This window comes from Clarias gariepinus, chromosome 25 (assembly GCF_024256425.1).
Source record: "Clarias gariepinus isolate MV-2021 ecotype Netherlands chromosome 25, CGAR_prim_01v2, whole genome shotgun sequence".
In the NCBI taxonomy this organism is placed as follows: domain Eukaryota; kingdom Metazoa; phylum Chordata; class Actinopteri; order Siluriformes; family Clariidae; genus Clarias; species Clarias gariepinus.
Genome location: NC_071124.1, coordinates 22,770,427 through 22,784,306, shown reverse-complemented (window position 1 = coordinate 22,784,306; position 13,880 = coordinate 22,770,427). Strand labels below are relative to the sequence as shown.

At 37.9% G+C, this 13,880-nt stretch overlaps 1 protein-coding gene across 1 annotated transcript; it reads right to left on the bottom strand.

Annotated features, from left to right (window-relative positions):
* Positions 1–31: 31 nt before the first annotated feature.
* ncbp2as2 (NCBP2 antisense 2 (head to head)) lies at positions 32–808 on the bottom strand. Its single transcript, XM_053486951.1, has 2 exons — positions 699–808; positions 32–594 (listed from the first exon to the last, which is right to left on the bottom strand). The coding sequence occupies exon 2, from the start codon at positions 585–587 to the stop codon at positions 327–329; it is 261 nt and encodes an 86-aa protein (XP_053342926.1). The 5' UTR covers positions 588–594; positions 699–808; the 3' UTR covers positions 32–326.
* Between the last annotated feature and the right edge of the window lie 13,072 nt (positions 809–13,880).

Here is a 13,880-nt window from a genome sequence, read left to right as displayed (position 1 = left end):
TGGATTGTTTTAGGTTTTTTTTCCATTTATTCATTTTTCAGTTTTTTTTTTTAACTTTCATTTTATTCAAGTGTTCCTTGCATCCGGCAACCCTGTCTGGGATGCAACAAACAAACAAACAAAAATAAAACATGTCCCTGTTGTGGTGAGAATAAGGTCCAGAATTTGTACAGAAAATCAGGAATAACAGCTGGAAGAAACCCAGGAAACAAAAGACATGCGTGTTAAACATGTGGTAAATATGTAACACACACTCTAAACAGACTTTTAAGATTATTTACAACAGAGGAAGTGGTTCAGTCAGTGTTAAATCCACACCCAGTCGATCATTTCTTGTTTTTAATCTGCTCGGACGCGGCCTTCATGCCCTGCTTCACCTCCTTCAGGAAACTGTCCCGGACTCTCGCGCCTCTCTCACTCAGCTCGCCTGCGCGAATCTGTCGCGCGGCGTCCTTCCCGGCGATCTGCGCGCGCGTGATGGCGAAGGCGGTGAGCTGCGCCGCGCGCCGGATGGGCCGCGACTCGGCTAGGCGTTCCACGAGCTGCGCGTTGTTTATCAGCGCGTACAGGATCCTCCGTAACACCATGGCGGCGCTGTTTAAACACACACAAAAACCAGAGTTAACCGAGTTTTGAGAAACGCTACAGAGAAAAGCCGGGGGGAAAAAACAATTTATAATATATAAAATTGAACTCACCTATGAAACGCTCAAGGTCCTGATCGACTATTCTGCACTCGATTTAGCTTTCCAGGTGTCACATCATATCAGGTCCTCCTTAGTGCTTTCGGTATCCTTCGCTTTGTCGCATTGCTGACGCAAGTGCTCAGAGGCCCTCATGTAGGTAGACATTAATATGCCTGATACCGAAGCGTTTTTATAATAATAAAAAAAAAAACTTTACGTAAAAATAAATATAAGATTTAGCTTTAAATAATCTAAAAATAAGTAAGAAAGTTTTAAAGGCCAGCATTGACTTAATTAATTATATTAACTTAATAAATAAAATAATTAATAAATAGCACGAAGGTGTTAACCAACCAACTATAATATCTAAATCATATAGCACTGCAACATGTCTTGTGGATCAAATAAACTTTAAGCCTTCATAGCAACCATAATAATTATGTTAATATTTAAGGAAAATTTATACGTAGCGTTTAGAAATTGTACTGTACAATAGCATTAACGAGATTTTAAATCAGGCGAATACGAAAGCCCGCAAAGGGGTCCTACGCATCCAAAATGTACATGTGACACACGATATGACGCTACACATAAAGAGTTTTTTAAGCAGTTAAAGTGTTGCAGCGCCACCTGTAGACCTGGAGGTTATACAAATTCAGATGTTAAGGTATAATAATGAACTTGTTCATCATTACACGAGAGATCAAATGTACACGGTTCGTGCTGATATTAAAACAAACTATACATATATAAAACAAAGAGTTGTGTGTGTGGATTTTTTTCACTCACTCACTTATTCATCATCTATGAATTTTATACTGTACAGGAGTACATCATAGACAGGATGTCACTCCTTCACAGGACACACACACAAACACACACAGTATTTGCAACGTGGGAACATCAGTTAACGTAATCTGAATGTCTTTAGACTTCTGGGAGGAAACTGAAACACGCAGAGAAAAACCACCAAGCACTCAAACCTGTGTTGAACCCAGACCCTGGAGGTGCGAGGCCTTTGTGCTAACCAAGATGCCACTGAGTGGTTTACTTACCTGACTTTTTTTTGAACAATTTCATAGTTAAGATTATGACTTTAGAATACAAATGTACAGTAGGAGATGCAAACTTCTTCTATGTGGTTCCACATGGTCACATGCTAACACTGATGTACATAAGGAGAATAAAATATAAACTGAAAAAAGAATGATCATTTAATTATTTATATAATTGGGATTTTGTATTTATATAGTGACTGGAAAAGGAAAAATCTAAACTTGAGGAACATGTGAAGAACAATGTCACTGACGCTTTTATTTAAACGCAAGACTGAATACAGTTTAGGGCTAAGGGTTCAACAGTGACAGGATTTGAACTCATAACCTCTTAATCAGTGGTCCAATGTGCCTGCAGCAGTGAGCGAGCCCCGCCAGTGCCGATAAACACAAACTTAACCAAAAAACTCAATAGTGTTTCTCTTGTTATCTCCAAATAATGATCCACTATATGGAGGGATTGGACTATGGTCCGGAAGGTCCCAGGTTTAAACCCCACCACCACGGAGATTGCGAGCCAGTGCTTTAGATCACGGCCTGTAAAATAATTTTCAAAAGGACAATGTTGTAAAAGATTCTGGTGTAAAACAAGGTATCTTGGGGGAAACAGTTATTTCTGGTTGCTATTAAAGCCACCTAAAGATAAAACTGTCACTGCTCCTTAACTTCACCTCCACAGACACACATAAACAACAGCCCTATTCGGACCGTATCAGTACAAATGTGAAAGCTACTGTTCTGTTCATTAACCCCAGTTTATTAATCTCAGTGTTGGGAATATTAAAGGAAGTCAAATGAATAGATGAACATCTTAATGAAATAAAACGTTTCCCTGTTGGTTTCCTTGAACGACTGCTCACACTGTAGATGCAGATAAGTCATGGTTCTTCAGGAGTTCCAGGACTGATAGTTTATCTGCTCTGAACAGTCCCGTTCTGACCTTCTCTGGCCTTTCAGGGTACAAGGATTGCATCATCTCCATGCCCGTGCCCCCTGGTCATGGGGAGGTGGGCGGAGGCGTGGTGTGTGCTGAAGAGCTTTTTATGGCGGGCAGTTAACACTTTTCTCTGTCGGGACGGAAGGGTTTATCTCAGCTCGGGTCTGTTCCAGGTTCCTCCTACTCTCTTTACTTACTTTAACCTGTTGCTTGAAATGTACTTGCATACAGGGGAACTTGCATTTCCATTATAATAATCCTATAATAAAAAACAATGTACATTTCTTTATGGGATTATTATTATTATAAAAGAAATGTAACATTATTACCCTGTTTCTTTAAATGGTAACTGTTTTTTTCAGCCTGAACTGATCTTGTATCTATATGTAAATCCTTTTTCTAACTAATCAAGCATTTATTTTGAGAAAAATAAGCAAAATTATCTTCTAATAGAACAAGATCAAAAATTTAACGATTAAAAAAAAGATCTAGTCAAACCGGGACCTGTGATGAAATTTCTGGTGAATGAGGGTGTAAACTATTGATGTTTACAAAATAGTTCAAGCGCAGTACGGTGATGAGTCTTTTAGCTGCAGTAAAACATTTGAACGGTGCAGACGTTTTAATGAAGGCTGTGCGTCCATAAAAGACGATCCCGGCTGAGGTGGCTCGGGGTCCACTGCAGTTGCGGAAGAGATGCATCTGTCTGTGTCAACTGTACGTGGAGTTATTGGCACGTCCCCCAAACAATCCTGACCTTGCTTTAGGCCATTTACACATGTTTGGGCCATTAAAGGAGTTCCTGGGAGGCCGGCGTTTCGGATGTGAAGCAGGCAGTCCAATCACTGAAAAAATGTATATTACAGGTGTCAAATGATAATAAATAATTAAAATGACCTGATGAGTGATACCTTCCTCACTGAGCTAAAACTACCTACATTAAATACAGCACACACATTACAAAACCACAAGCCTGTACATGCTGTGTGCGTGTGTGTGCGATTTAGTTACACCATTGCCCTTTACACAGATATCCTTCCAGGGTTCTCACGGTTCCTCTTTGTTTGCTGAGACTTTAATACTTTAATTCCTCCGTGATCCGCCATCGAGGTTTAAGACTGCTGCACGTCTTTGACATGCGAATCCCCAGAAGTGTTGGCGGTATGTGAAAGATTGATTAATTGATATGTGTGTGTGTGTGAGAGAGAGAGAGAGAGAGAGAGAGAGAGAGAGAGAATTTTGCATGTTATGGAGCGTTTTCTCCTTAATCTCTGGTTTCCTCCTACAGCCCACAGACACACTGAGTAGGCTAATCAGTGTTTCCAAGTTGCCCGTAGTGTGTAAGTGTGTGTGTGTGTGTGTGTGTGTGTGTGTGTGTGTGTGTGCTTTTGCCCTGTGATGGATTTACACCCCATCCTGGGTACACAGTACCCCATCTGGTTTCCTGAGTCCCATGAAATAGGCTTTAAGAAAATTCTTAGAATTATGACATTTTCTTAGAATTTCCCCCTAAATTTAGGACTAAATCTTAGTAAAGATGAAAATGATTCACGAAACATCTTAGCCCTAAAAACAGTTCCTAAGGTAAAAAGTTGTTAAGAGTAGAGAGGAGGACTTTTAATAGGGACATTTTAAACATTTGACTGTTTTAATCCACTTTAAGATATTTAACCTAAAAACTTTGCATAAAGTAGCCTGCAGTCATGATTATACTAATTCTTCATATACACACATTATGATTTCACTGTCTGTTCTATTATCATGTGTTTTCACCAAGAGCGCATTTCAAGACCTTTGCAAAGGTCAGAGGTTATTTTTTATCAACCAATCACAGTCTTTGAATCGCTGCGTCATCCCTAGCAACGCGGTCGACCACACCCCCTCACTAAGATAATGGGTTTTGCCGGGTTACAAGACTAGTGACTTATTGGTACCACCTTGTATAACACTCATAGCCATATTTCTACATTTATTTATTGTAAATAGGCCACTTATGCACCTCTGTTTAAAAGTGTGTTTTATTATTGAAATAAATGTAATCTAATCTATCCGTCCTGGATGAGATTTGTTCTGACTGTACAAGTTCCTGTTCTGTGTTTCAGATGCCATGACGGTTAAACAGTTATGCTAAACTGTCAAGACGCTAACAGAAATGAATCAGGCTAACACAAAAACTTAACTTTAATTCAATAAGCAAGAAAAAATCAGTGAATGGGGAAATTGTCCCCCTGTCAGACACAGACATCAGGGTGTAAGTGCAAGATGGCAGAACTTTACGAAAACTTAGCAAAAAAAAAATAAGAATTGATGATAGTCAACATGACCTAGACAAGGCAAGAGGGAGAAAAATAAGAAAACAGGAAGAATATAATTAATCCCCCTGGTGAAGGTGTGGCAGGAGAAGGTGTTAAGAGCATTTGGGAAGGTGAGGGAAATGTCTGCCAGGTTTGCACAATCATTCATCAGGAGAACGTGAATGATTGAGAGTCTGTCATGGTGGACACGTCTAGTTTTAGGAGTTTGCATTCTGGGAACTGTAGTTCCTGTAGCAGATTCCTGTGTAGACGTGACATTGTTGTTTAAACATAAGCAGATGTGCTGATGCACTTTAACTGGTTTGAAAACTGAAGACAATAGGAGACAATAGGAGACAATAGGAGTTTTAAACAGCTTGTGTCTTTGTGTAATCTGAAGCTTCGCCGGCACCAAACAGGTTAGTTAAGCCTAAGGTAACTCAGTAGTTAAGGTAATGACCTACTCATTGGAAGGTCATGGTTTCAAACCCAGGCGCTACTATATTGCTGCTGTTGAGAAAAGCTCTTAAACCTCAACTGCTTGACTGTTTAAAGAGATAAAATGTGAGTTGCTCCGGATAAGGGTGTCGCCAAATGCAAATACAGTGAAGATCAGCTGGACACTTACAGGCAAAAGACCAAGCAGAACTAAAATGTCAACAAACAAACTAACAGGTTAAAGTGTAAGTTGGTTAAACTTGTACCAAAATCGTAAAAGAAACTTGTTTTGACTTTTCCCCTAAATTCTTTCTGCAGTTGTTTTTTTAAGTTTATTTTTTATTGTAGGAACTTGAATGGTGGTCAATGGATAACTTTTCACCAGCTTGCAGAAGAGACAAATCTGTCTGAGGGAACAGTACACACAATATATACACCAACACCACTTGCACGGCTGGGAGTTATTACCCCGTCCCCCGGACAGTCCTGACCTCACTCCGAGCCATTTCCACATGTTTCAAAAAGCAATTAAGGGAGTTCCTGGGAGGCCAGTGTTTCAGACACGAAGCAGGCAGTCCAATCATGGAAAGGGTGTACTGAGAAAACATTCTGCCTTGATGTGAAATGTATTTATTGAATTTTTACTCTTATAACTGTGTTCTGTTTTTTTCTGCACAATTAAAAGTCCTGTTTGACTTGAACCTCATTCATATTTTAAAACCTGGTATGTTAGTTTCTAGAACACTGCTGTGGTGGTCTTTGGGTTCTGGTCTGGTTTGGACCAAATCTTTCACTCCGATTTAGCCTTTTTATTATTTAAAAACATTACTGCAGGACAAAGCGCCTTCAGTCGAGATGGAATAGAACGATACCTCTGTTCTCTATTTCATACGGTGGCCCTGAAGTGCAAAACAAATTAACAAAACTGAAAACAAAATAACAAAACCCAAAACAAAATTAACAAAACGGAAACCAAATTAAAAACCAAATAACAAAACCCAAAACTATTTTTTTTTTTGGAGGAGGGGAGTTTTGTTGTTTTGTTTTTGGTTTTGTTATTTTGTTTTCGGATTTGTTAATTTGGTTTTCAATTTGTTAATTTGTTTTCCGTTTTGCTAATTTGTATTGCACTTCTCGGCCAGTCCGATACAAACCGGAAGAGGTAGGTATAGATTGCGAATAAAATGCTTACCGCTGATTGGACGAGACATCTGTCACTCAAGATATACTGGAAGTACTGTAGTAGTGGTAGATTTGTGTGTGTATGAATGTGCAAACATTATTGTGGTTTCAAATATGACGTTCTTACGGTGGCCCTGAAGTCAGTTTTGTTAATTTGTTTGCACTTCACAGCCATCATAGTTTAAAGTGAAGCAGAACACACAAGAAACAAAGATAAAGAAACAAGTTCCTACTTCCTGTATATCTTGAGTGACAGATGTCTCGTCCAATCAGCGGTAAGCATTTCATTCGCTACCTTTTCCGGTTTGTATCTGACTGGCCGAGAAGTGCAATACAAATTAACAAATCCGAAAACAAAATAACAAAAACAAAAACAAAACAACAAAACTCCCCCCCTCCAAAAAAAATAGTTTGGGTTTTGTTATTTGTTTTTTAGTTTGTTCTCCGTTTTGTTAATTTGTATTGCACTTCTCGGCCAGTCAGATATTAGTTATTTTGTTTTCCGTTTTGTTAATTTTGTTTTGAATTTGTTATTTTGTTTTCAGTTTTGTTAATTTGTTTTGCACTTCAGGGCCACCGTAATTTCATCCCAGTTCGACACTGGCCTTTCCGAAGCTGTTTTGTTCTAGCCGTAATGTAATGCCGAGTTATATTGTGAACATTTTACTCTTGCGCTGCTGCTGTTGATACGGATTGCAACAGTTGTCTGTGATACTGTTTGTTTGCAGGCCAAGTCAAAGCCATAGAGATAATGAAATGTTAAAATCAGTTAAGTTTATTAAACATCACTCCACCCCAACCGCAATGGAAGGTTTAGCAGAGACTAAAAAGGCTTCTTGTGCAAATGATATCTGGAATATTTTTATCCTAAAATTCTACTTATAGTATTTATCTGATCAATACCATCATGTTCTAACTACATACTAAAAAATCTCAGTGCATGAGGACTTATTCCTTTAAATCTACTTTTTGATAAATTTGTGCTTAAAAAAAAAAAAAGCTTCCAATTGCAAGAAGATGGATTTCCGCTCTGGCTAGTAAATTTTTTTTTATCAGTTTAGGAGTTTTAAATTTAAAAGAATTGACACCTACATGATGAAAAGTGAATGTAGTAAAGGTTGCACCTTTAACCCATTTAACTCCGTTTTGTGCTGGGATTGGATTCCGTGTCCCTTGGAAGATAATATTAATAAACCCACCTGTGAGTTCATGTTTAATCATGTAACCTTGTGTGTAGTCTTGAGATGTGTTTCTGTATATCCAGTATTTGGTGTTAAATTTGTGACTGACAGGGCGGAACATCCCAGATGTCACATTTTGTTAAATGTTACTAACATTAACTTAAAATTTCTGAAATGTTGAAGAGTAACCAGCAGGTTTCTTTTTCCATCCTTATCAGAAGTGACCTTGGATAAGGGATGCGCGTGCACTGAATCCACATTCTAAGACATCGCATCTGAAACTCTATCACTCTGTCCTTCCAGTTTTAACAATATTTTCTCTTCTTATATTTCGCGACCTGCTGCTTCATGGACGTTCACGACTCAATGCCTTGGGCCAGAGAAAACAAAAAGAATCAACTAAACAATGTACAGAAGATCATTTTCTAAGGCCTGCCCCATCACCTGATTCAGGTTGCTCCACCAACTGTGTGTTGTGTGTAAATAAATGCCAGTAAATTCGAAGAATGTGTAATTCCTTTAATCTAGAATACACATGCTCAAGTTTCTAATGACTGGCTCACAAACGAGTGTATAACATGAAGCTTGGTGTGTGTGTGTGCATGTGGGAAAAGGCTGAAATGTGATAGAGGGAAGGAATATCCTCTGGGTGCATGCTGTTATAGGAAAATAATCAACAGTTATAGAATATAGACACTTAGTCAACTAAGTTCTGTCCTGCATCAATTTACAAAAATCATTATGGATAAAAATAAGGAAATTCTGATCAAGCTGGAGAATGTCTTTAAATTTTTTTTAAATATTAAAAGTAAAAAGAAAATCTAGTTAGAGGCGGCGTGAGCATTCATTACTCCATCTCTCTCTCTCTCTCTCTCTCTCTCTCTCTCAGTCTGCTCTAAGTGTGAGAGTCAGATAAGAGGCTGTTCCCAGAAAGCACACGCACACTGTTGGGCTGGTGAAGGATGCACAGTGCTGATACTGTTCAGAAGAAATAGGCGGGATGGCATCCGCGAGTGGTGTGTGTGTGTGTATCAGTTGTTAAAAGTTTATGAGAAAGCCTTGGCAGTGAGGTTGTCACCTTGAAAAGGAGCTGATCCTCCCTCACTGAAAGTTCTTTCCGTAACTCAGTGCTGTCTCCAAACAGGTTGTGGTGTCTGTGGCTGAACATCTGAAATGAAACCAAACAGCACCTAGACAAACACACATCTGTGCTTGGGTTAGCATGGGTAACGTACTGTGCAGTACCCCATGCACATGGCTGTACAGTGCACCGCATGAATTCATTCCAATCCAGATTTCTTATTGTTACAACTTAAAAATAAAACAGACTGAACTGAGATTGTTGTCATGAATCATACACAATACACAAAACAGACCATAATATTGAAGTTGTAACTAAGGCTGTAGTCAAGACCGTTAGGGCCAATTACAGGACCAGGACTTGCCAAGATCGAATCATGTCTCTGCAGCAGGTCAAGATGCAATTCAAATCAAAGTGAGTCAAATAAAGTGGGACCGGTTCAAGATCTACAATACTGAGCAAAAGTCTTGAGCCCCCCTGTCGCATTTCTGCATATTAAATAAAATTAAATTATGCAGAAAAATGAGAATCTACAATATACAGCATCTACAATAGAAAATCGAGTGGTATGTTACAATTAGAAAATCTATTGTTTTTATAACGACCTCAGCAGCAACCTCATTTCCCCTCTCGCCTGGAGCACTATTCCTCAGGACTAGAATAAAAATGTAAGAAAGTCTGGCTTTCTGGCAAAATAGGAAGAAATGAGGGGAGTCAAGACTTTTGCACAGTACTGTAGGTGAAATAAAATCCAGACCGACTCAATGTGCCTTCCAAAGAAAAAAGCAAACAAGTCAAGATGGAGTTTAAATAAAAGCAAGACAGAGTTAAGATGGAGTCAAAGCTCGAAACCAACAAATCCTATTTGTGGCATCGAGTGTGCATCGTGGTAGGGATTAAACCAAGTCTAGATGGAGTCTAAGTAAAAACAAGACAAAGTCAAGATGCCTTTCATATAAACACGAATGAGGTCAAATTGTGTCCAAATAAATGTAAAACTTTGTTAAGATGGGGTCCACATGGAACTCGAGATGAAGCTGAAGTATCATCAATTTGAATGGAAGATGAAGTCCAAATGAAAATGAAACAATGTCAACAGCAAGACCCAAATGTAGCTAGGTGTGTTTATTTGTGTTTGTAAGAAAAATGATTCTAAAAAAATCTCATTTGAGACCAAGACCAAGTACAAATAGAAAGAAGTCGATACAGAACATTTCAAAAACCCTGGACTCTTCATCTTTTCATCCCACCATCATATAATAGCTGTACAGTCGCTCCTGTGTTAATTAATCAGGGTGTTAATTAGGATTTTTGTATCCACTCATAACAGAAAATTAAAACTGATCCTGTATGTTGTTCCTGCATGGAGGAAATCCAGCTCCTGTAGCAGAAATGAAACCTACAATTTATTTAAAAGCCGCCAACGATTAAAAACCCACAGCACAGCTGTTTAAGCCCGTGTGAATGGATGAAGTTGCTTGTTAGGATAAATGAAGCGAATGTTTTATCAGGATTTACAAATCTTAACTGGGATTCCTACAAATAACTGTTTATACATGCATGGAGTGTAACTAGGGGGTTTAACGTGAGGCAGAGCTACTGTAAGTCTGTGTCTGAGATTAGTGTGTATCTGATCAGTGTGTGGCCCTGGAGGGAGACGTAGCCCATTAGTGTTCAGAAGGTTGCAAGCTCAAATCCACAACAACATCTGGTTCTTTACCTATTCTGGAAGTAGAAATTGTGCAGCTTAAAAATAAGTATAGGGATAGATTTTTTTTTTATTATTGGAATTAAAATATACATGTATTACTCCAACAACTAGACAAATCATAGACTTACAGGGACTTATATTTAACTGATCTATTGCATAAAAAAACACAGTTTCACACACTAGAGTTAGCTCTAAATATTAAAATCCCTCTTTATTAACGCTCCACTGGACATGAGAAACAAAGCCGGATTTCTAGACAGCTTCCCACATTCTTTCTCTGAAAATGCCAGCTGCTAAGAAAAAAAAACAATTTACAGAGTCTCACGAACAAGGCAGAGGAAAAAACTAGTACTGTTTGTGTGCCTGTGGTGTGGTCACAAAATCCCACACCATTCCCCAATGCCTTAATGCTTTTCTTTCCCCCAACACTAAGCCCATTTATCTACACAACATCCCGAAGGTCTGTGCAAAATTTATGTAAAACACACACATTTATTTAATTGTAGCCTTTAGGAAGCCATCTTAGGAATCAGTTAAAAAAGCAGGATGGATTAGGGCTGGGTGTATAGAACAAGCTTGCTCTTATTTATTGCATCCCCTTTATCTATATACAGGTTTATATCATGCACACGATCAGGTTATTTGAATGTTTATAATAATGCACTACATCAATCAAAAAAAGACTATCACTATCGAAAATAGATTAAAAACTGTTCAATGGGAAGAATAATAATGAACGTTCAACTTCACGGTTGAAATCACTAAAACACTTGGTGAAGTTTTGTCTTAAATATGGAGTGTAGAAACTCCAGAGCGATGTTTAATAGTTATGAAAACGCACAGGATTGGGGCCAAACAGCTGTGTGTCTGTAAGAAAAACACTTGTTAGTGAGACTCATCAGAAACAATTCAAGTTTCAGTTTCTTATCAAGAATAAAGATGGACTTTGGAGTGATGGAAAAAAAGGTTTAGGAGAGAGGTATTTACACTGTGTGGCTTCTCGATAACGTGCCTAGCTGTGTATTTCTGTCTTATAACCTTCAAAAGAATGAATGAAAAAAAGGCTGGTGAAGAAGCTCCAGTTTACAGCTGCTATAGCATAACTTCTCATGCAAGATCAAACTTCTTTTTGGATTTTCCATAAAATGAGACATAGATATATAGAGTATGCTTATACTGAAAGGATGAGGTCGGTTTTTAATTATGCAAATCAAATGCAAAAAAAATTTAGGACTCGTGGGAAAACACAACAAGGTCTGTGTAGGACAGAAACAAAGCTTAGTGTTTCTGTGTACAAAGGCATTCTACTGGGGTAAAAGGAAACGTGTGTGCATATGTCTCATCTTGTTGATTTTTATTGAGAGAAACAATCATTTAAGAACAACAAGGACTTAACAGACATTACTAAAAACCTAAATTATTATTATTCTCAGTAAGCCACCCTAAAGCCTGTAGGCTCTATTTAAGAAAAACATGTCTATTGGCATGTGAAGCACTAAAGACGACTAGAGTTGGTAAAAGTCCATATTATTATAAACCATGGAACAGCCTGTCTGTATTCTGCAGCTGTTTTAGCTTAATTGATAAAGTATTGCGATTCACATACATTAGTAATGGCTGTAATTAAGACAATGAGGCTGCTGTGTGGAAGACAAAGCTTAAGAGGTGGAAAAAAAAAATCTGTTTTCACAGGTGCCACAAAATAAGGGCAACAGAATGCACACTGCCCATTGGCTCTCCACTTTACTGACCCAGCACCAAAAACCTGTTTTAGTTTGATGGTTTTGGCGGCAGTGAGACTTTGGGTTATTTCAGGTGATGGTGTAAAGTCTGCTGAGTAGACGTGTCTGGAAATAAAGAAATCTATTCAGTGCTGAATGCTTAGCTTACCAAAGGCTCCGGGGCAGATTTGTGGTGTGTGAAGGGGAAAATTTACAAGGTGAAACAAGCCTGCTACAGCACACACACACACTGACCTGCTTTCATCAAGACACTCCTGTTTGCAAGCTGCAACAGTGCACTTTAAAACAATGGAAATCTATCTATCTATCTATCTAAATATCTAAATATCTAACTAACTAACTAACTAAATAGTTATATAGTATAAGTATATAGTATCTATATACTTATACGCACCCACCCATTTTGTCACACTTTAGTGCCAGTTCAAACTATTCTAATAAAAAGTCTAATTTGCATTAATAAGTTATTCTTTCTATCAGTACAGTTAAATCAATACACAATAAATAGTATACCAAAAACGTATATTTAACAAAGTGAATAGCTTTCTTTATTAAGTTAATTTAACATTTATGAAAGGAGTCTCCAGTATAAGGTATTTGTAACAGCATGTTTTATCATGGGAAAGAGGAGTGTACGCGTTGTGATTTCTCAGTTATATGACAAGGTGTGTTTTTGTAATATTTTTCAGAGAGAAGAAAAAAAGAAAGGAAAAAGACAAAGAGAGAGAGAGAGTGTTTGTGTGAGAGAGTAAAAGACCAAGCCTGGGAGTGATTGTGTGAGAACAGGAGAATAGTGGGAACAGGAACTGACTTGTCTTGTGGATCTTCCACCACAACCACAAACTGAGAAAAACTCATCATGATTTGTAATAAAAGTGTGAAAACTGGCAAGTTTCTCTGACATATGAAGAATAACAATGCAATAATAATAATAATAATAATAATAATAATAATTATTATTATTATTATTATTATTATTTTGTTGATGGTGATAATAATAATAATAATAATAATAATAATAATAATAATAATAATAATAAAAATTATGATAATAATAATAATAATAATAAGAATAATAATAAAAGAACCTTATGAACAGTCCCTAACTATATTGTTCATATATTTCAGCATTTCAGTGTTTTCCTTTATGTAAGTACCCTATAGGGCACTGCGCCATATGTAGTTCAATGCCTTAACCACTGAGCTAACCTTCCTCTATACTGTAGGACACTGCATCATGTGTTTTCTGCTAGAAGGGCACCACAGTGGGCACGTCATCATGTTTATTATCATATAGGGAGGCAAATGGCTCTGCATTATGTGTTCTCCAGTGGAAGGGCACCCCAGATGGCATTTCACCATGCTTACTATCATGTATGGAGGCATTGGAGCACTGCACCATATTTCCTATTATATAGGGATCCTGTATGGCAATCATGTGTTTCTTACTGGAAGAACACCCAGGAGGGCACTTTAAATTTATTACCGTGTAGGGAGGTTATAGGGCACTGCACCACATGTTATCCACTGGAAGCACACTCTGCATGGGACTCTGCATGTTTCATATAATACA